We start from the raw sequence: 19,566 nt of genomic DNA, 5'->3' as shown, positions 1-19,566 counted from the left end.
TCTTAAAACTGAATTTTATTATTTCAGATCCATCTTAAAAGTTTTTATTCCAGACCCATCTGAAAAATGGAATTTTATTGTTCCAGATTAATTTTAAAAGGTAATTTTGATTATTCCAGACCCATCTTAAAACTGATTTTTATTATTCCAGATTTATCTTAAAAGTTTTTATTCCAGACCCATCTTAAAAGTGAATTTTATTATTTCATATCCATCTTAAAAGTGAGTTTTTATTCCAGACCTATCTGAAAAGTGAATTTTATTATTCCAGACCCATCTTAAAACTGATTTTTATTATTCCAGACCCATCTGAAGAGGGAATTTTATTCCAAATCCATCTCAAAAGTGATTTTGATTATTCCAGACCCACCTGAAAAGTGAATTTTATTATCCCAGGCTCCTCTCCGAGGTGAATTTTATGACTCCAAAGCCATTTTCAAGGTGCATTTTATGATTCCAGACCCACCTGAAAAGTGAATTTTCCTATTCCAGACCTTTAAACCGCATCAGGTGCCCCAAACTGGGCAGAGGGGAAATGCAGGGCACAGCTGGAGCTGCTGGGGAGGGGGAAAAATACCTGGATTGGCACCTGGAACCCCAAAATTCAGTCCTGGAACCCCAAAATTGGCACCTGAGACACCCAAATTGGCACCTGGACCCCAAAATTCGGTCCTGGAACCCCAAAATTCGGTCCTGAACCCCCAAATTGGCACCTGGAACCCCAAAATTCGGTCCTGGAACCTCAAAATTCGGTCCTGAACCCCCAAATTGGTACCTGAGACCCCAAAGTGGCACCTGAGACCTCCAAATTGGTACCTGAAACCCCAAATTGGCACCTGAGACCCCCAAATTCGGTCCTGAATCCCCCAAATTGGTACCTGAAACCCCCAAATTGGCACCTGGAACCCCAAATTCGGTCCTGGATCCCCCAAATTGGCACCTGAGACCCCAAATTGGTACCTGAAACCCCAAATTGGCACCTGGAACCCCAAAATTTGTTCTTGGATCCCCCAAAGTGGCACCTGAGACCCCAAATCCACACTTAAATCCCCTCAATTGGCACCTGAAACCCCAAACTGGCACCTGAAACCCCAAAACTGGCACCTGAGACCCCAAAACTGGCACCTAAACCTCCGAATTTGCTCTTGAATCCCCCAAATTGGCACCTGAGACCCCCAAATTGGCACCTGAACCCCACGAATTCGGTCCTGAATCCCCCAAAGTGGCACCTGAGACCCCCAAGGCGGCACATGACACCCCAAATTAGCACCTGAGACCCCCAAATTCTCTCTGGAATCCCCCAAAGTGGCACCCGAGCCCCCAAATTGGCACCTGACACCTCAAAGTGGCACCTGAGACCCCCAAATCCTCTCTGGAATCCCCCAAATCGTCCCCCGAGCCCCCAAATTCTCTCTGGAACCCCCAAATCGTCCCCCGAGCCCCCAAATTCTCTCTGGAACCCCCAAATCGTCCCCGGAGCCCCCAAATTCTCTCTGGAATCCCCCAAATCGTCCCCCGAGCCCCCAAATTCTCTCTGGAACCCCCAAATCATCACCGGAGCCCCCAAATTCTCTCTGGAATCCCCCAAATCCCCCCCGAGCCCCCAAATTCTCTCTGGAATCCCCTAAATCATCACCGGAGCCCCCAAATTCTCTCTGGAATCCCTCAAATCATCACCGGAGCCCCCAAATTCTCTCTGGAATCCCCCAAATCCCCCCCCGAGCCCCCAAATTCTCTCTGGAATCCCCCAAATCCCCCCCGAGCCCCCAAATCCTCATCTCCGCTGTCTCAAACCCGTTCCGGGGCTCTTCGGGCACCTCCATCCGCTCCCCCCTCCCCGAGGCTCCCCCGGGGGGGGATCCTGGAGCTCCCCCCGCTTCCATCCCCGCCGGTACCGAACTCCCCGCTCCGTTCCTCTCTCCCGAGCCGCTCCCACCGCCTTCCTCTCCCCTCCGGAGCCGCTTCCCCCCCTCCGGGAGCCCCGGGACCGGCCCAAGGGGGGCCGGGCCGTGCCGGGGGGCGGCTCCGAGCGCGGCACCGGCGCGGGGGGAGCTCGGTGCCCGCCCCGCCGGAGCCTGCGCGGGGCCTCGGCCGTGGCAGCTCCGCGATGCCGCCTCCGGAGCCCATGCCCGGTTACGGCGAGCTGCTCCGCCGGGCTTACGGCAGCTTGGCCGCGGCCGCCCGGGGCTGCGGGGACTGCGGCTGGGAGCTGGCGCTCCGCACCTGGGCCGAGAACGCGCAGCTGGGCTGGGCGGAGGTGCTGCTGTGCGGGCTCTGCGCGCTGGGCTGGACCGCGCTGCGCCGCGCCTGCTCCCGCCGCCTCTTTCGGGTCAGTGCCGGGCTCCGGGATGCGCCGGGATGCGGGAAGGATGGGCCGGGATGCGGGAGGGATGCGGGAAGGATGCGAGATGGAAGCGGCGAGAGCAGCGCCCGCCCCCGGCTGCGGGGGTGGCGATGGGGGGGAAGCGGTTCTGGCGTGGTTTATGGGGTGAGGGATGCGCGCCGCTTCTTTTCCCGGATTCCCGGGTGTGGAGCATCCCGAGGGATCGGGAGAGCCCCCCCTCCTTCCCTCCCTCCTCCCCCGCCGCCTTCCCGGCGCTGCAGCCCCGCAAGGTTGAGCGGTTTTTCCTTCCAGGTTATTCCCGGGTTGTTCCTCCGGCGCTGCATCCCTGAGGATGGAGCATCCTCCCCCTCCTCCCTCCCGCCTCCATTTCCCCCTGGATCCATCCCTGCGTCCCCTCAAGGCTGAGGGCTTTTCCTTCCCGGTTATTCCCAGGTTATTCCCAGGTTATTCCCAGGTCGTTCCCTGCCTTTTCCCGGGGGCTGCATCCCGTAGGATCTGAGCATCCATTGCTCCATTTCCTCCTCCACCTTTCCATCCCTGCCCGCACAACGCCGGAGGTTTTTCCTTCCCGGTTATTCCCAGGTTTTTCCGTGTTCCATGTCCTTTCCAGGGGGGGCTGCATCCCGTGGGATTTCAGCATTCCCGGAGCCCCCCTGCTCCTTTTCCCCCCTCACGTTTCCATCCCCGCATCCCCTCAAGGTTGGGGTGGTTTCTTCCCGGTTATTCCCAGGGTTTTGTGCCTTTCCCGGGGCTGCATCCCGGAGGATTTGCACATCCCGGAGCACCGGGAGAACCCCCCTGTTCCCTTTTCCCACCCCACGTTTCCATCCCCTCGAGGCTGAGGGTTATTTCCCGGCGGTTATTCCCGGTTTTCCTGTGGATCCGTGCCTTTCCCGGGGCTGCATCCCGGAGGATTTGGAGCATCCCGGGGGCACCGGGAGAGCTCCCCCCGCTCCCGTCCCCATCCCCGCATCCCTCCAAGGTCAGGGAATGATTCCTCCCGTTCGTTCCCAGCCCGGGGGACACGGAGGGGACACGGGAGGGGACACGGGAGGGGACACAGGGGACACACAGGAGGCACAGAGGGGACAGGAGAGGGGACACACAGGGGACACAGTGGGGACACACAGGGGACACACAGGGGACACACAGGAGGCACAGAGGGGACACACAGGTGACACAGGGGACACAGGGGACACACAGGAATGAACACACAGGGGACACAGAGGGGACACACAGGGGACACACAGGGGACACAGGAGGGGGCACACAGGGAACAGGAGGGGACACACAGGGGACACAGGGGACAGGAGAGGGGACACAGAGGGGACACAGAGGGGACACAGAGGGGACAGGAGAGGGGACACACAGGTGACACAGGGGACACAGAGGGGACACAGAGGGGACACACAGGGGACACAGGAGGGGGCACACAGGGAACAGGAGGGGACACACAGGGGACACAGGGGACAGGAGAGGGGACACAGAGGGGACACAGAGGGGACACAGAGGGGACAGGAGAGGGGACACACAGGTGACACAGGGGACACAGAGGGGACACAGAGGGGACAGGAGAGGGGACACACAGGGGACACACAGGAATGAACACACAGGGGACACAGAGGGGACACAGAGGGGGCACAGGAGGGGACACACAGGTGACACAGGGGACAGGAGAGGGGACACACAGGGGACACAGAGGGGACACACAGGGGACACACAGAGAACAGGAGAGGGGACACACAAGGGACACACAGGGGACACAGTGGGGACACATTCCTGCGCTTTTCGGGACAAAACCCCTCGGTGGCTCGGAGCGGTGGCGCAGCCCCGCAGCCTCCGGAGCGTTCCCCCGGCCGCTGTCCCCACTGCTGTCCCCACTGCTGTCCCCACTGCTGTCCCCACTGCTGTCCCCGCTGCTGTCCCCGCTGCTGTCCCCACTGCTGTCCCCACTGCTGTCCCCACTGCTGTCCCCACTACTGTCCCCACTGCTGTCCCCACTGCTGTCCCCACTGCTGTCCCCGCTGCTGTCCCCACTGCTGTCCCCACTGCTGTCCCCGCTGCTGTCCCCACTGCTGTCCCCGCTGCTGTCCCCGCTGCTGTCCCCGCTGCTGTCCCCACTGCTGTCCCCGCTGATGTCCCCACTGCTGTCCCCACTGCTGTCCCCACTGCTGTCCCCACTGCTGTCCCCACTGCTGTCACCGCTGCTGTCCCCGCTGCTGTCCCCACTGATGTCCCCGCTGCTGTCCCCACTGCTGTCACCGCTGCTGTCACCGCCCGGGTGGGGACAGGCCGAGCAGGAGCTGCCCGGGCAGGAGGAGCTGCCTCCCTCCCTCCCTTCCTCCTCCTCCTCCTCCTCCTCCTCCTCCTCCTCCTCCTCCTCCTCCTCTCCCCCTGCCGCCATCCCTCCACAGACGCTGCAGGGCAGAACCAGCGGGAATTTGGGGGATTTTGGGGCTCAGGGCACAGCGGGGACAGTTTTTTGTCACCTCCCTGCGCCAGCCGGCCTTGAGGAAGCTGAGCCGAGCCTCATTCCCGGGCTGAGCTGGATCCTCATGGATCGGGCAGATCCCTGCGATCCCTGCCCTAAAACCTGAGCTCTCCGGGGCTGCCGAGGGGGCTGTGCCCCAGGAAATCCTGGGAATTCGTTCCAGACTGGATTTCCCTCATTCCCTGTCTGGCTTTGAATGGTGGAAGGGGCTGTGGATGAGGAATCTGCTGGGAATTAGTTCCAGACTGGATTTCCTTCATTCCCAGTCTGGCTTTGAATGGTCAGCGGGTGAAGAAAATTCCGGGAATTTTGTTCCAGAGTGGATTTCTCTCATTCCCAGTCTGGCTTTGAAGGCTCAGAGGGGCTGTAGGTGAAGAAAATGCTGGGAATTTGTTCCAGACTGGATTTCCTTCATTCCCAGTCTGGCTGTGATGGGTTGAAGAAGTTGTAAGTGAAGAAAATCCTGGGAATTTTGTTCCAGACTGGATTTCCCTCATTCCCTGTCTGGCTTTAAATGGTGAGAGGGGCTGTAAGTGAAGTAAATTCTGGGAATTTTGTTCCAGACTGGATTTCCCTCATTCCCTGTCTGGCTTTGAAGGCTCAGAGGGGCTGTAAGTGAAGAAAATCCTGGGAATTTTGTTCCAGAGTGGATTTCCCTCATTCCCTGTCTGGCTTTGAAGGCTCAGAGGGGCTGTAAGTGAAGAAAATCCTGGGAATTTTGTTCCAGAGGGGATTTTCCCCTCATCCCCTGCCCCAGCTGGCTCTGGCAGTGCCGGATCCAGGCTGGAACAGCCCGGGCTGGATTCCCCCGGTGCTGCTGCGAGGCTCTCCCGGAGCAGGGGCTCAGCCCCGGGCACCCACCCCGAGCTCCGGGAAGCTCCGGGAAGCTCCGGGAAGCTCCTGGCAGGTCCTGGCAGCTCCTGACAGGTCCTGGCAGCTCCAAGGAGCCATTCCCAGGGAAATGGGTCACTCCTGTAACTGCAGAAGGGCCAGGGGGGCTGAGGGGTTCCTGTGGCTCCATCTGCATGTGGATGATGCTGATGAGATGCCGAGCAGGGCTCAGCTTTCCCCCGGCCGCGGGGAGGGACGCTCCCACTCCAGGGATGCGTTTTTAAAAAGATTGGAAGTTTTCCCTTGCTGGAATTGCTGTGGGAAATGATGGGAATTGGTTTTTTTCTGGAAAACCCCACAGGTTTGGGTCTCTGGGAGATCTGGAAGGGCTCGGGATGGTTCAAGGGGAGAAAGAAAAGTTCTTTAACCCCGGGAACTTCTCCCCTGCTCAGGATTTTGGGGCATCCATCCTCATCTGGAGGCTGGAGCTGCAGCAGAGGGGCTGCGGGTGATGGGAATGGTTTGGGTTGGATCAGAGTGGATTTTCCAGCAGTTTTGGTGCCTCTCCATCCTCTCTTCCTTTTCTCCTCATCCTCCTCCGAGCAGATTTTTGTCCTTTTGCTGCCTCTTTGCAGAATCCTCGGTGCAAACACAACAAGGGCTGGGAAAGATCCCGGTCAGGGCAGGAAATGTGGATTAAAAAGTCGGGAAAGACCCTCCGAGTCAGCTGTGCTGGGGCAGGAACATCCCTGTGCCATTTATCCATCCTTTCCCAGGCCTCATCCCAGCCCCTGCTCTTTGTCCCGCTCATTTTGGGGTGCAGGAGCTCCAGAAATTAAACCCAAATTCCAGGGAAGTGCTGGAATCCTTGGATTTGCCCCCTTGGCGCGTCCCTGTGTGGACTTGGATTAAAGAGCAGCAACCTGAGCACGTCTGTGTTCATTAAAAACCCTGGAGGGCACCTGAGCCTGGAAAAGGAGTGGAAAAAAGCTCGGGAGAAGCTCCTGGAGCTCTCTCCTTCCCCTCGGGCAGGTAAATCCAGGAGCACACCTGGACTGGGGCACTCCTGGAATTGCTGTGACCCCTCAAACCCCCCCTGGGCTGCTGGAAATCCCAAAAGCGAGCTGGGAGGGAGGGAAAATCCTCTGGCTGGAAAAGTTGGATTTGAGGGTGATCAGGTGTCCCCTCTGTCCCCAAAACTTGGTTCTGCAGAGGGAAAAATTGTGAATTTTTGGTCCGGGCAGCAGCCAGGTGCTGATCCCGCAGGTGTCCGGACATTCCGGAATCCTCTGCAGGGAAAAAGGCTGGAAAATGAGCTGGGAGCAGCCCCGGGGAGGGTGTGGGAGATGGAAATTGAGGATTCCCGGTGACATTTCGGAGCTTTGGGCTGATCTCCCCCCACCCTGCAGCGTTTCCAGGGTTTCATTTCCCACTCCCCGGCTCCGGGGGTGACTCGGGGGGGCTCAGGAGGGACCCGAGCTCGGTGTGGGAGCAGGATCCGCCTTTTCCTGCTGGCAACACAAACCCTGGCAGCTGCCGAGGGGAGAAAAGGAGCAACAAAAGGTTCTTTATTCCCCCCGGAGCGGCGGGGGCGGCTCCGCTGGGTCAGCACCGTCCCCGCCGCCTCTCCCGGGACGCGAATCCAGCGAGGGGAGAGGAAAAAAAAGGGGAAAAAAAGAGAAAATATTTTTATTGTTATTATTAGTGGTATTACTGGTAGTGTTGTTAGTTTTGTTAGTACTGGTATTATTGGTATTAGTGTTGTTAGTATTATTGGTGTTGTTAGTATTAGTATTATTGGTATTATCAGTATTAATCATATATATATTATGTTATTATCATTATATTATATTATTATAAATGTTATATTATTATATTATTATAATAATGTAATATAATAATAATAAATAAATACTAATACTGATACTAACACTGATACTGATACTGATACTGATACTAATACTAATTCTAATACTAAAACTAATACTAATACTAATACTGATATGGATACTGATACTCATACTAATACTAATAATACGAATAATATGAATACTAATAATACTAATAATACTAATAATACTAATAATACCAATACCAATACCAATAATACTAATGCTAATGCTAATGCTAATACTAATACTAATACTAATACTAATACTAATACTAATACTAATACTAATACTAATACTAACACTTTTTTGGGATTGTTTGGGAGCCCCGGGGTGGGAGCAGTGACCGGCCTGGGGACACGGGGGACAGAGGGGACACGGGAGGGGACACGGGGGGACACAGGGGACACGGGAGGGGACACGGGAGGGGACACGGGGGGACACAGGGGACACGGGACGGTGCACAGAGGGGACAGAGGGGACAGAGGGGACTCTGAGGAAAGGGGACACGGGACAGTGGACAGAGGGGAGAGGGGACACAGGGGACAGAGGGGACACGGGGGGCACAGGGGACAGGGAATGGGGGACACAGGGGACTCGGGAGAGGGGACACAGGGGACAGAGGGGACAGAGGGGACAGAGGGGACACGGGAGGGGGGACACAGGGGACAGAGGGGACAGAGGGGACAGAGAGGACACGGGAGAGGGGACACAGGGGACAGAGGAGACAGAGAGGACACGGGATGGGGGACACAGGGGACAGAGGGGACAAAGGGGACACGGGAGAGGGGACAGAGGGGACAGAGGGGACACGGGAGGGGGGACACAGTGGACAGAGGGGACAGAGGGGACAGAGAGGACACGGGATGGGGGACACAGGGGACAGAGCCCCTCGCCCCCTCTCCCCCAGCCCTGGCACGCCCCGGGAAGTGTCGGGAGCCCGTGGGGGTGACCGGGGCTGTCCCCGCTCGTCCCCCGCTGCCCGCTGCCAGCTCCCGGGGCCGCTCCGTGCCAGCCGCTCCTTTGTGTCCCTCGGAACGCGCTGTGCCCGCGGGGGACACAGCGGAGCCAGAACCCCCTCCCCGCTGCTCCCGAGCTCCCTGGGGCTGGATCCGGGCGGGATTCAGGGATCCCGGGGCCTGGGGCTGGATCCGGGCGGGATTCAGGGGTCCCGGGGCCTGGGGCTGGATCCGGGCGGGATTCAGGGATCCCGGGGCCTGCGGGTGGATTTAGAGATCTCTGAGTGTGGATTTAGAGATCTCTGGCTGTGGATTTAGAGATCTCTGGATGTGGATTTAGAGATCTCTGGATGTGGATTTAGAGATCTCTGGCTGTGGATTTAGGGATACCTGGATGCGGATTTAGGGATCCCTGGAGCTTGGAGCGGATTTAGGGATCCCCGACTGTGGATTTGAGGATCTCTGGCTGTGGATTTGGGGATCTCTGGCTGTGGATTTAGGGATCCCCGGCTGTGGATTTGGGGATCCCCGGCTGTGGATTTGGGGATCTCTGGCTGTGGATTTGGGGATCTCTGGCTGTGGATTTGGGGATCCCCGGCTGTGGATTTGGGGATCTCTGGCTGTGGATTTGGGGATCTCTGGCTGTGGATTTGGGGATCCCCGGCTGTGGATTTGGGGATCTCTGGCTGTGGATTTGGGGATCTCTGGCTGTGGATTTGGGGATCCCCGACTGTGGATTTGGGGATCTCTGGCTGTGGATTTGGGGATCCCTGGCTGTGGATCTGAGGGAGCTGAGCCCCGTTCTCTGCCGGCTGCGGGTGTTCGGTGCCGCTGCGGGCAGCCCCAGCTCCTTCCCCCGATCCTGCCGGGAATTCTGCTGCTCCTGCCCCGGCCCCAGCGCGTCACGAGGAGCCCGTGAGGGGGGGGGAGGAGGAGGAGGAGGAGGAGGAGGAGGAGGAGGAGGAGGAGGAGGAGGAGGAGGAGGAGGAAGAGGAGGGGGCGGCTGCCCTTCCAGCAGAGCCCCGTGACATCACTGGCCAGGAGCCCTGGGCTCTTCCAGCCCGAGCCAGATCCCGGCTCCCGCCGCAGCTCCGTCTCCCGTGGCAACAGCATCCCTGCGCCGTCACCATGGCAACGGCGGCCGGGTGATGGGAGGACATCCCCCACCCCCCTCCCCACCCCACGGGCAGAGCTGGCTCCTGTGGGCAGCTCCAGGGACACCCCCGTGTATCCCCCGTGTCCCCTGTGTGTCCCCTGTGTGCCCCCCGTGTGTCCCCCGTGTGTCCCCTGTATGTCCCCCGTGTCCCCCTTGTGTCCCCCGTGTCCCCCCTGTGTCCCCCGTGTCCTCCTTGTGTCCCCTGTGTGTCCCCCGTGTGTCCTATGTGTCCCCCGTGTGTCCCCCGTGTGTCCCCCGTGTGTCCCCCGTGTCCCCCCGTGTGTCCCCCTTGACCCCCGTGTGTCCCCCCGTGTGTCCCGTGTGTTCCCCCAGTGTCCCCCCGTGTCCCCCCGTGTCCCCCCTGTGTCCCCCGTGTCCTCCTTGTGTCCCCTGTGTGTCCCCCGTGTGTCCCCCGTGTCCCCCGTGTGTCCCCCGTGTCCCCCCTGTGTCCCCCGTGTGTCCCCCCCGTGTCCCCCCCGTGTCCCCCCGTGTCCCCCAGGCACTGCCGGCTCCCTCCTCCTTCCTGGGCCTGCTCCAGAGCCAGCTCCCACCCCGGGATGGGATTTGGAGCTGAATGATCCCTGCAGTCCCTCCCAAATCCTCGTGGGGTGAGCAGGGGTTTGAGCATCCCAAATCCACCCCGGGATGGGATTTGGAGCTGGAGGATCCCTGTGGTCCCTCTCACCCCAAACCCTCGTGGGGTGAGCAGGGGTTTGAGAATCCTAAATCCACCCTGGGACAGGGGAAGGGACCCCACAGATCCCTGTGGTCTCTCCCACCCCAAGCCCTTGTGGGGTGAGCAGAGATTTGAGCATCCCAAATCCACCCTGGGATGGGATTTGGAGCTGGAGGATCCCTGTGGTCCCTCTCACCCCAAACGCTCGTGGGGTGAGCAGGGCTTTGAGAATCCTAAATCCACCCTGGGACAGGGGAAGGATTTGGAGCTGGATGATCCCTGCAGTTCCTCCCACCCCAAACCCTCGTGGGGTGAGCAGAGATTTGAGCATCCCAAATCCACCCTGGGATGGGATTTGGAGCTGGATGATCCCTGTGGTCCCTCCCAAACCCTCGTGGGGTGAGCAGGGGTTTGAGCATCCCAAATCCACCCTGGGATGGGATTTGGAGCTGCAGGATCCCTGTGGTTTCTCCCACCCCAAACCCTTGTGGGGTGCCCAGGGTTTGAGGCTGAGCTCAGATCCCAAATCCACCCTGGGATGGGATTTGGAGCTGGAGGATCCACCCCGGGATAGAGGAAGGATTTGGAGCTGGAGGATCCCTGTGGTCTCTCCCACCCCAAACCCTCGTGGGGTGCCCAGGGTTTGAGGACCCCGCTGAGCTGTCCCCGTGTCGCTGCCGTGTGACGCTCTCCGTGCCCAGAACTTTCTGTCTCCCCATTTTCCCTTCCCCCTCCGAGCTTCCTCCTTTTTTTCCTGCCTTTTCCTGGCCTTGGCAGCGGCTCCCGGCGTGGGACGTGCCAGGGCTGGGAAAATCCAGAGCTTTTGGGATTGGAGCCCCTGGAAAAGGGGCCAGAGGGGCCAAACTCCGGGGCAGCCACAGCGAGGGGACAGCTGGAGCCTTAATTTAGGATCCGAAAATGCTGACCCGGGGCGGGCAGGGTCCAGTTACCTCCCAGGAGTTTTGTTTTCACCTCCAGCTCGCCTGGAGCTGCCGGGGAGGTTCTGAGGGGAGGGATTTGAGAATTATCGGCGCTTTGGCTCCCCCAAACCTTTCCCTGTGCCCTCCCCTGCCTTGGGAATACATCCCGGGGCTCCGGAGGGGTCCTGGCGCTGATGGGAATCAGGGATGGGGTCTGGAATTGCTCAGCTGCCACCGAGGGGCAGGAAAAGCTCCCTGGGAGCACACGGGGAAGGGCAGCACCCCCTGCTCCGTTTATTCCCAAAAAACCCGAGGCTGTGCCTTGCTGGATCCCCTTTATTCCCAAAAAAATGAGGCTGTGTTATGCTGGATCCCTTTATTCCCAAAAAACCTGAGGCTGTGCCTTGCTGGGTCAGTTTATTCCCAAAAAATCGAGGCTGTGTTAGGCTGGTCCCCTTTATTCCCAAAAAAATGAGGTTATGCTGTGCTGGGTCAGTTTATTCCCCCCAAAAATGAGGCTGTGCCTTGCTGAATCCCTTTTATTCCCAAAAAACCGAGGCTGTGTTATGCTGGATCCCTTTATTCCCAAAAAACCTGGGGCTGTGCCTTGCTGGGTCAGTTTATTCCCAAAAAAACGAGGCTGTGCTTTGTTGGATCCCTTTATTCCCAAAAAACGCGGGGCTGGGCCTTGCTGGGTCAGTTTATTCCCAAAAAAATGAGGCTGTGCCTTGCTGGATCCCCTTTATTCCCAAAAAACCGAGGCTATGTTAGGCTGGTCCCCTTTATTCCCAAAAAAATGAGGTTATGCTGTGCTGGGTCAGTTTATTCCCCCCAAAAATGAGGCTGTGCCTTGCTGAATCCCTTTTATTCCCCAAAAAAACGAGGCTGTGCTTTGCTGGATCCCTTTATTCCCAAAAACCCGAGGCTGCTCCATGTTTTCCTGTGATTCCCAGTTTGTCCCTGCCAGGGCTGGGGGCTGGATGAGGAATTTTCTTGGGATTAATCCCAGGCAGAGCTGCCCGTCCCCCCTGCCCTGATTTTGGGCAGATTTGGGGAGGTTTGGGCTCCCAAGCACCACGGGGGGAGGGGTGGAATTCCCAGTGGGATTTGGGCTGGGAATGTGGGGAAGGAGGGGTGGCCCGGAGCTGGTGGCACCTGGTGGCACCTGGTGGCACCTGGTGGCAGTGCCAGCGTGCCCAGGGCTCTGCCGAGCCTTTCCCTGCCCATCCAGAGGCTTTTTCCCGGGATCTGGCGGCTCCATCCACCCTGGATAATTTTATTCCAGCTTCTCCTCTGGCCTTTTCCCGGTTTTATTTGATTTTCTATATCATTTATTTGATGAGTTCTTGGCTCCACGCCACGAGCAGGGTGGGGGAGGCTCCTCTGAGCTCTGCTCCCAGCAGGAATTCAATTCCAATCCCAATTTCTCCTCACTTCCCATCACCCCAGCCTCCCAATTCCCCCTTCCCTGACCTCATTCCCACTGGAAAAATGGGAATCCCACCAGGAATTCATCTTGAATCCAAATTTCTCCTCACTTCCAATCACCCCAGCCTCCCGATTTTCCCTTCCCTGACCTCATTCCCACTGGAAAACCGGGAATCCCACCAGGAATTCATCTTGAATCCCAATTTCTCCTCACTTCCAATCACCCCAGCCTCCCAATTCCCCCTTCCCCAGCCCCATTCCCACTGGAAAACCAGGAATCCTGAGCTCTGGGTGTTCTCCAGGGTGAAATTCCCAATTTTCCCCACAGCCCTTCGGGGAGTGGTGCAAGCTGCAGCCCAAAGATGCGGCCAAGATGCCCGAGAGTGCCTGGAAGTTGATTTTCTACTCCTTGTCCTGGTCCTACGGCGCTTACCTGCTGTTCTGCACCGATTATCCCTTCTTCCACGACCCCCCCTCCGTCTTCTACGGTGAGGAAAAGTGCAGGGAAAAAATTCATCTATAGAATAAAAAAATATATATTTTATATTATCATTTTATATCATTTTTATATGTGATTTTATGTTATGTGTATTTATAGAATTGTTATTGTTGTTGTGTATTAAATGTTTTATTACAATTATGATATATTTATTATATATAATATATAATATATAATATATAATATATAATATATAATATATAATATATAATATATAATATATAATATATAATATATAATATATAATATATAATATATTATATATTATATATTATATATTATATATTATATATTATATATTATATATTATATATTATATATTATGTATTATATATTATATATTACATATTACATATTAGATATTACATATTAGATATTAGATATTAGATATTGTGTATTATGTATTAGATATTAAATATAGATTATATTGGATATTAGCTATTTGGTATATAATATATATAATATATTATATATTATATTATATATAATATATATAATATATATTATAGATATTATCTATTATATATATTGTATACATTATATAATATATATTATATAATGTATTATATATAATATATGGTATATATGATATATTATATACAATATATATTATATATGATATATTGTATATTATATATTATATATTATGTATATTACATATATTATATATTCATATATTCTAATTATATTATAATTAGAATTTATATAATATATATAATATATTATATATAATATATTATATAATATATAATGTCATATAATATTTACACAATACATATTATATCTATTAGAAATACATAAATATAAACACATAATAAATATATGAATATTATAAAAATAAAAACAGAAATATATAAATTTACATATGAATATAATAAAGATAAAAATAGAAAGATATAAATAAATATATAAATATAATAAAAATAGAAATACATAAATAAACGCATAAATATAATAAAAATAAAAATAGAAATACATAAATAAACACATAGATATCTAAACATACAGATAAATAAAAATAACTAAATGAATGTCCCTAAACCCCGCTGTGACCTTGTCCCCTCTGGGCTGGTGCCTTTAACCAGAGCCACCGGGTGTCCCCACAGGGTGGCACCGGGGACATCGCGCTGGCTCTGTGACCCTGTGACCCTGTCCCCTCTCGTTTGGGTCCCGTTCTGTCCCCGCAGGGTGGCACCGGGGCATGGCGGTGGCTCTGTGACCCTGTCCTGTTCTGTCCCCTCAGGGTGGCACCGGGGACATCGCGCTGGCTCTGTGACCCTGTGACCCTGTCCCGTTCTGTCCCCTCAGGGTGGCACCGGGCCATGGCGGTGGCTCTGTGACCCTGTCCCGTTCTGTCCCCGCAGGGTGGCACCGGGGCATGGCAGTGCCCAGTGACCCTGTCCCCTCTCATTTGGGTCCCGTTCTGTCCCCTCAGGGTGGCACCGGGGCATGGCAGTGCCCGGTGACATCGCGCTGGCTCTGTGACCCTGTGACCCTGTGACCCTGTCCCGTTCTGTCCCCGCAGGGTGGCACCGGGGCATGGCGGTGCCCGGTGACATCGCGCTGGCTCTGTGACCCTGTGACCCTGTCCCGTTCTGTCCCCGCAGGGTGGCACCGGGGCATGGCGGTGCCCGGTGACATCGCGCTGGCTCTGTGACACTGTGACCCTGTGACCCTGTCCCGTTCTGTCCCCGCAGGGTGGCACCGGGGCATGGCGGTGCCCGGTGACATCGCGCTGGCGTACCTGCTGCAGAGCAGCTTCTACGGCCACTCGCTCTACGCCACCGCCTACATGGACACCTGGCGCAAGGACTCGCTGGTGATGCTGCTGCACCACGTGGTCACCCTGCTGCTCATCGCCTCCTCCTACGCCTTCAGGTGCGCCCTGACACCAGCGGGATCCAGCGGGATCCAGCGGGATCCAGCGGGATCCAGCGGGATCTAACGGGATCTAACAGGGATCCAACGGGGATACAACGGGGATACAACGGGGATACAACGGGGATACAATGGGGATACAACAGGGATCCAACAGGAATCCTTTGGGGATCTCACAGGGATCCAGTGGGATCCAACGGGATCCAACAGGATCTAACAGGGACCCAACAGGGATCTCACAGGGATCCAGCAGGGATCCAACGGGATCCAACAGGAATCCCCCTCACCCTTTTTTTCTCCACCCTTTTTTTCTCCACCCTTTTCACAACCCTTTCCCCCGTCCCCATTTTTCCCATTTTTTCCCCTTTTCCCATTTTCCCCCCATTTTCCCCCATTTTTTCCCATTTTCCCCCCATTTTCCCCCTTTTCCCCCCGTTTTTCCCGGCAGGTACCACAACGTGGGTATCCTGGTGCTGTTCCTGCACGACATCAGTGACGTTCAGCTGGAGTTCACCAAGCTCAACGTGTACTTCAAGCACCGTGGTGGGGTCTACCACCGCCTCAACGATGTCATCTCCAACATCGGCTGCCTGACCTTCAGCGTCAGCTGGTGCGTGCCTGCCCCTCATCCCAACCCCAATCCCAACCCCAATTCAACCCCAATCCAACCCCAATCCCAACCCCAACCCCAATCCCAATCCCAATCCCAACCCCAACCCCAACCCTAATCCCAATCCCAACCCCAATCCCAATCCCAACCCCAACCCCCATCCTGACCTTCAGCGTCAGCTGGTGCGTGCCTGCCCCTCATCCCAACCCCAATCCCAATCCCAATCCCAACCCCAATCCAATCCCAATCCCAATCCAACCCCAATCCTGACATTCAGCGTCAGCTGGTGCGTGCCTGCCCCTCCATCCCAACCCCAATCCCAACCCCAATCCCAACCCCAATCCCAATCCCAATCCCAACCCCAACCCCAATCCCAACCCCAACCCCAATCCCAATCCCAACCCCAATCCCAACCCCAATCCCAATCCAAATCCCAATCCCAGCCCCAACCCCAATCCCAACCCCAATCCCAACCCCAATCCCAATCCCAATCCCAACCCCAATCCTGACCTTCAGCGTCAGCTGGTGCGTGCCTGCCCCTCATCCCAACCCCAATCCAATCCCAATCCCAACCCCAATCCAATCCCAATCCCAATCCAACCCCAATCCTGACCTTCAGCGTCAGCTGGTGCCTGCCTGTCACTCATCCCAATCCCAATCCCAATCCCAATCCCAACCCCAATCCCAACCCCAATCCTGACCTTTCCTGCTGGGTTCATGTCCCTCATTCCAATCCTGATTTTCCCTGCTGGATTTGTGTCTCTGATCCCGATCCCTGCTGGGTCTGTGTCCCTCACCCCAATCCTGACCTTCTTCCCTGACAGATTTGAGTCCCTGGTGCCTTCCTGACCCTCCTCCCTGCTGGGTTTGTGTCTCTGATCCCAATCCCGACCCTCCCTGCTGGGTTTGTGTCCCTGATCCCAATCCTGATCCCTGATTTGTGTCCCTGATCCCGGTCCTAACCCTCCTTGGTGGATTTGTTCTCCTGATCCCACTCCCAACCCTCCTCCCTGTGGGATTTGTGTCCCTGATCCCATTCCTGACCCCTGATTTATGTCCCTGATCCCTCTCCTGACCCGATTCGTGTCCCTCATCCCATTCCTGACCTGATTTGTGTCTCTGATCCCTCTCCTGACCCCTGATTCGTGTCCCTGATCCCACTCCTGACCCTCCCTGCTGGCTTTGGCCCCTGATCCCACTCCTGACCCTCCTTGGTGGACCCCCCTGATCCCGGTTTTTGTGCCCCCACCATCTCCCGGGGATTTTCCTGCCCTTTGAGGCTTGGCCCCATGCTGGGCTCGGAATCCCTCTGTAGTGCCCGGCTCTGTCACCAGAAATGTGAAATCCTGACAAATGACCCCGGGCAGGAGCAGCGGGAGGAGCTGGAGCCCTTTCCCAGCTCTGGGAGCCAGGAGAGCTTTTCCAGGCAGGAAAAGGGAAACTTCCAGATTTTTCCTCAGAATTCTTTCTGAATTTCCAGATTCCAGCTCCTCCTGGGGCGAGGCAGGAGGAAAAGGAAGAGGTGAAGGGGTGGATGGATGGATGGATGGATGGATGGATGGATGGATGGATGGATGGATGGATGGATGATGGGTGATGGATGATGGATGATGGATGAGCCTCAGTTTGGGAAGGTTTTTGGTGAGAAATTCGGGGTGCACAGGACTGGGAAAAACTCCCGAAGGTTTTCCCACCCTGCTCTGCCTCTGCACCAAAGCTTTGGGGTGTCCCATTGTCCTGTGCTTTTCTGGGAGCAGGGATTGGGGATCAGGGATGAGGCTGTGTTGCCTCTGTCCTGCCTTTCCCAGGATCAGGGATGAGGCTGTGCTGGTCTGTCCTGCCTTTCCCGGGATCAGGGATGAGGCTGTGCTGGCTCTGTCCTTCCCTTTCCCAGGATCAGGGATGAGGCTGTGCTGTCCTTCCCTTTCGCGGGATCAGGGATGAGGCTGTGCTGGTTCTGCCCTTCCCTTTCCCAGGATCAGGGATGAGGCTGTGCTGGCTCTGGCTCTGTCCTTCCCTTTCCCGGGATCAGGGATGAGGCTGTGCTGGCTCTGGCTCTGTCCTTCCCTTTCCCGGGATCAGGGATGAGGCTGTGCTGGTCTGTCCTTCCCTTTCCTGGGATCAGGGATGAGGCTGTGCTGCCCTTCCCTTTCCCAGGATCAGGGATGAGCTGTGCTGGCTCTGTCCTGCTGTTCCCAGGATCAGGGATGAGCTGTGCTGGTTCTGTCCTGCTGTTCCTGGAATCAGGGATGAGCTGTGCTGGCTCTGTCCCCACTGAACCCCCTCTGTCGCTGTCCCTGCAGGTTCTGGTTCCGTCTCTACTGGTTCCCTCTCAAGGTTCTTTATGCCACCTGCCACTCCAGCCTCCAGTCCGTCCCCAACATCCCCTTCTACTTCTTCTTCAACGCGCTGCTGCTCGTGCTCACCCTGATGAACATCTACTGGTTCCTGGTGGGTGATCCCGGGCTCGGGACCCCCCTCGGGGAGCTGCCCTGCCCAAACCGGGGCTGGGGACGGCAGGAAAATGTCCCCAGTCCTTGGGGTCCCCGGGATCGCGGGGAGCAGGAGGTTTTGGGGAGTTCGGGGGAGGAGGGAAGGGCTCCCTTTGGAATTCCGAGTGTCTGACACCCCGGGGATGCGCGGGGAGGGAGCGATAACAGCAGCTGCAATCTGGGAGAGGTGTGAACGTTCCGGGAATGTTCCTGCATGCCCCGAGCTCCGGGGAGGGGTGGAGAGGATGGGCAGCTCTGATCCCATCATCCCGGGGGCTGGAATTCTGCTCCAAGTGCCGAACCCCATCCCGGGGGGAGCTGCCCTGCCCGAAATGGGGTGGGGGCAGCAGGAGGAGGCTCCCCCCAGGCTGAGGGTCTGTCTGGGCTGTCCCGCAGTACATCGTGCTCTTCGTGGCCAAGGTGCTGCTGGGGCAGATGCAGGAGGTGAACGATGTCCGCGAGTACGACGTGGAGGAGAGCAGGAAAGCCGGGAAGGAGGCTGGGATCCCGCTGCCCCAGGCTCTGAAGGAAGGGTACGTGGACACGAGTGGAATTCCAAACTTGTCCGGCTTGGAAATCCCTAAAGTTCCACCCCTGGGACCCTTCCCACCATCCCAGGGGTCCAGGGGTGGCCACAGCCGCTCTGGGAATTCCATCCCAGCCCTTCCCCACCCTCCCAGCCATGAATTCCCAATTCCCAATTCCCCATCCGGCCCTGCCCTCCGGCACTGGAGCCATTCCCTGTGTCCTGTCCCTCCATCCCTCGTCCCCAGCCCCTCTCCGGCTCTCCTGGAGCCCCTCGGGGGCTCTGAGCTCTCCCTGGAGCTTTTCCCGGTGGGATCCTGGTGGGGAGGTGAGGCTGGGAATGTCGGGGTGACCAAGCCGGGCTGACCACGGGCTCTGCTCTCCCCAGGCTGCACCTCAAGAACGGCCTCGTGAAGGACAAGAGGTTGTGAGGGCGGCGTGGCCGGTGGTCACTGCCAGGACCCTGCCCTGGGACCCTGCAAAGGAGAACTTCACCCCCCTGTCCCCCTGCCAGCCCTGCCAGGACCCCTCGGGGCTGGGCTGTGCCTGTCCCCTGTCCCCTGGGGGCCACTTGGGCTTTGCTGGCCCGGGTGGAATTCGGGGCTGCCTTTGTGTCCCCCGGTGTTGCTCCACGTTCTCAGCCCCGCTGTGATTCCCCCCCGGAACCTCCCTCTGCCCCTTCCCAGCTGCTCCTGTCCTGCTCCAGCCCCGATCCCGGCGGGGAAAGGTCCTGTCCTGCTCCGATCCCGGCGGGGAAGGTCCTGTGGTCCTGTCCTGCTCCAGCCCCAGTCCCGGCGGGGGAAGGTCCTGTCCTGCTCCGATCCCGGCGGGGAAGGTCCTGTGGTCCTGTCCTGCTCCAGCCCCAATC

General features: G+C 56.4%; 1 protein-coding gene across 1 annotated transcript; it reads left to right on the top strand.

Annotated features, from left to right (window-relative positions):
* The first annotated feature begins 2,086 nt into the window (after positions 1–2,086).
* Positions 2,087–19,431, top strand: CERS1 (ceramide synthase 1). The gene is made up of 7 exons (XM_058858995.1): positions 2,087–2,329; positions 13,023–13,182; positions 14,891–15,071; positions 15,520–15,681; positions 17,985–18,132; positions 18,570–18,706; positions 19,087–19,431. Exons 1-7 carry the CDS (start codon positions 2,108–2,110, stop codon positions 19,127–19,129), a joined length of 1,053 nt encoding a protein of 350 aa, XP_058714978.1. The 5' UTR covers positions 2,087–2,107; the 3' UTR covers positions 19,130–19,431.
* Positions 19,432–19,566: the final 135 nt, after the last annotated feature.

Source organism: Poecile atricapillus, chromosome 28, assembly GCF_030490865.1.
Source record: "Poecile atricapillus isolate bPoeAtr1 chromosome 28, bPoeAtr1.hap1, whole genome shotgun sequence".
Taxonomy (NCBI): Eukaryota; Metazoa; Chordata; class Aves; order Passeriformes; family Paridae; genus Poecile; species Poecile atricapillus.
This window is presented reverse-complemented; position numbering and strand designations above follow the sequence as displayed.

What these genes read in the sequence shown, in the direction of transcription:
- CERS1 (XM_058858995.1), top strand. Translation starts at nt 2,108, where the DNA reads ATGCCGCCTCCGGAGCCCATGCCCGGTTACGGCGAGCTGCTCCGCCGG. An exon ending in GCTCCCGCCGCCTCTTTCGG is followed by an intron (nt 2,330 to 13,022) that starts GTCAGTGCCGGG and finishes TTTTCCCCACAG; the next exon opens with CCCTTCGGGGAGTGGTGCAA. An exon ending in GCCTCCTCCTACGCCTTCAG is followed by an intron (nt 15,072 to 15,519) that starts GTGCGCCCTGAC and finishes TTTTCCCGGCAG; the next exon opens with GTACCACAACGTGGGTATCC.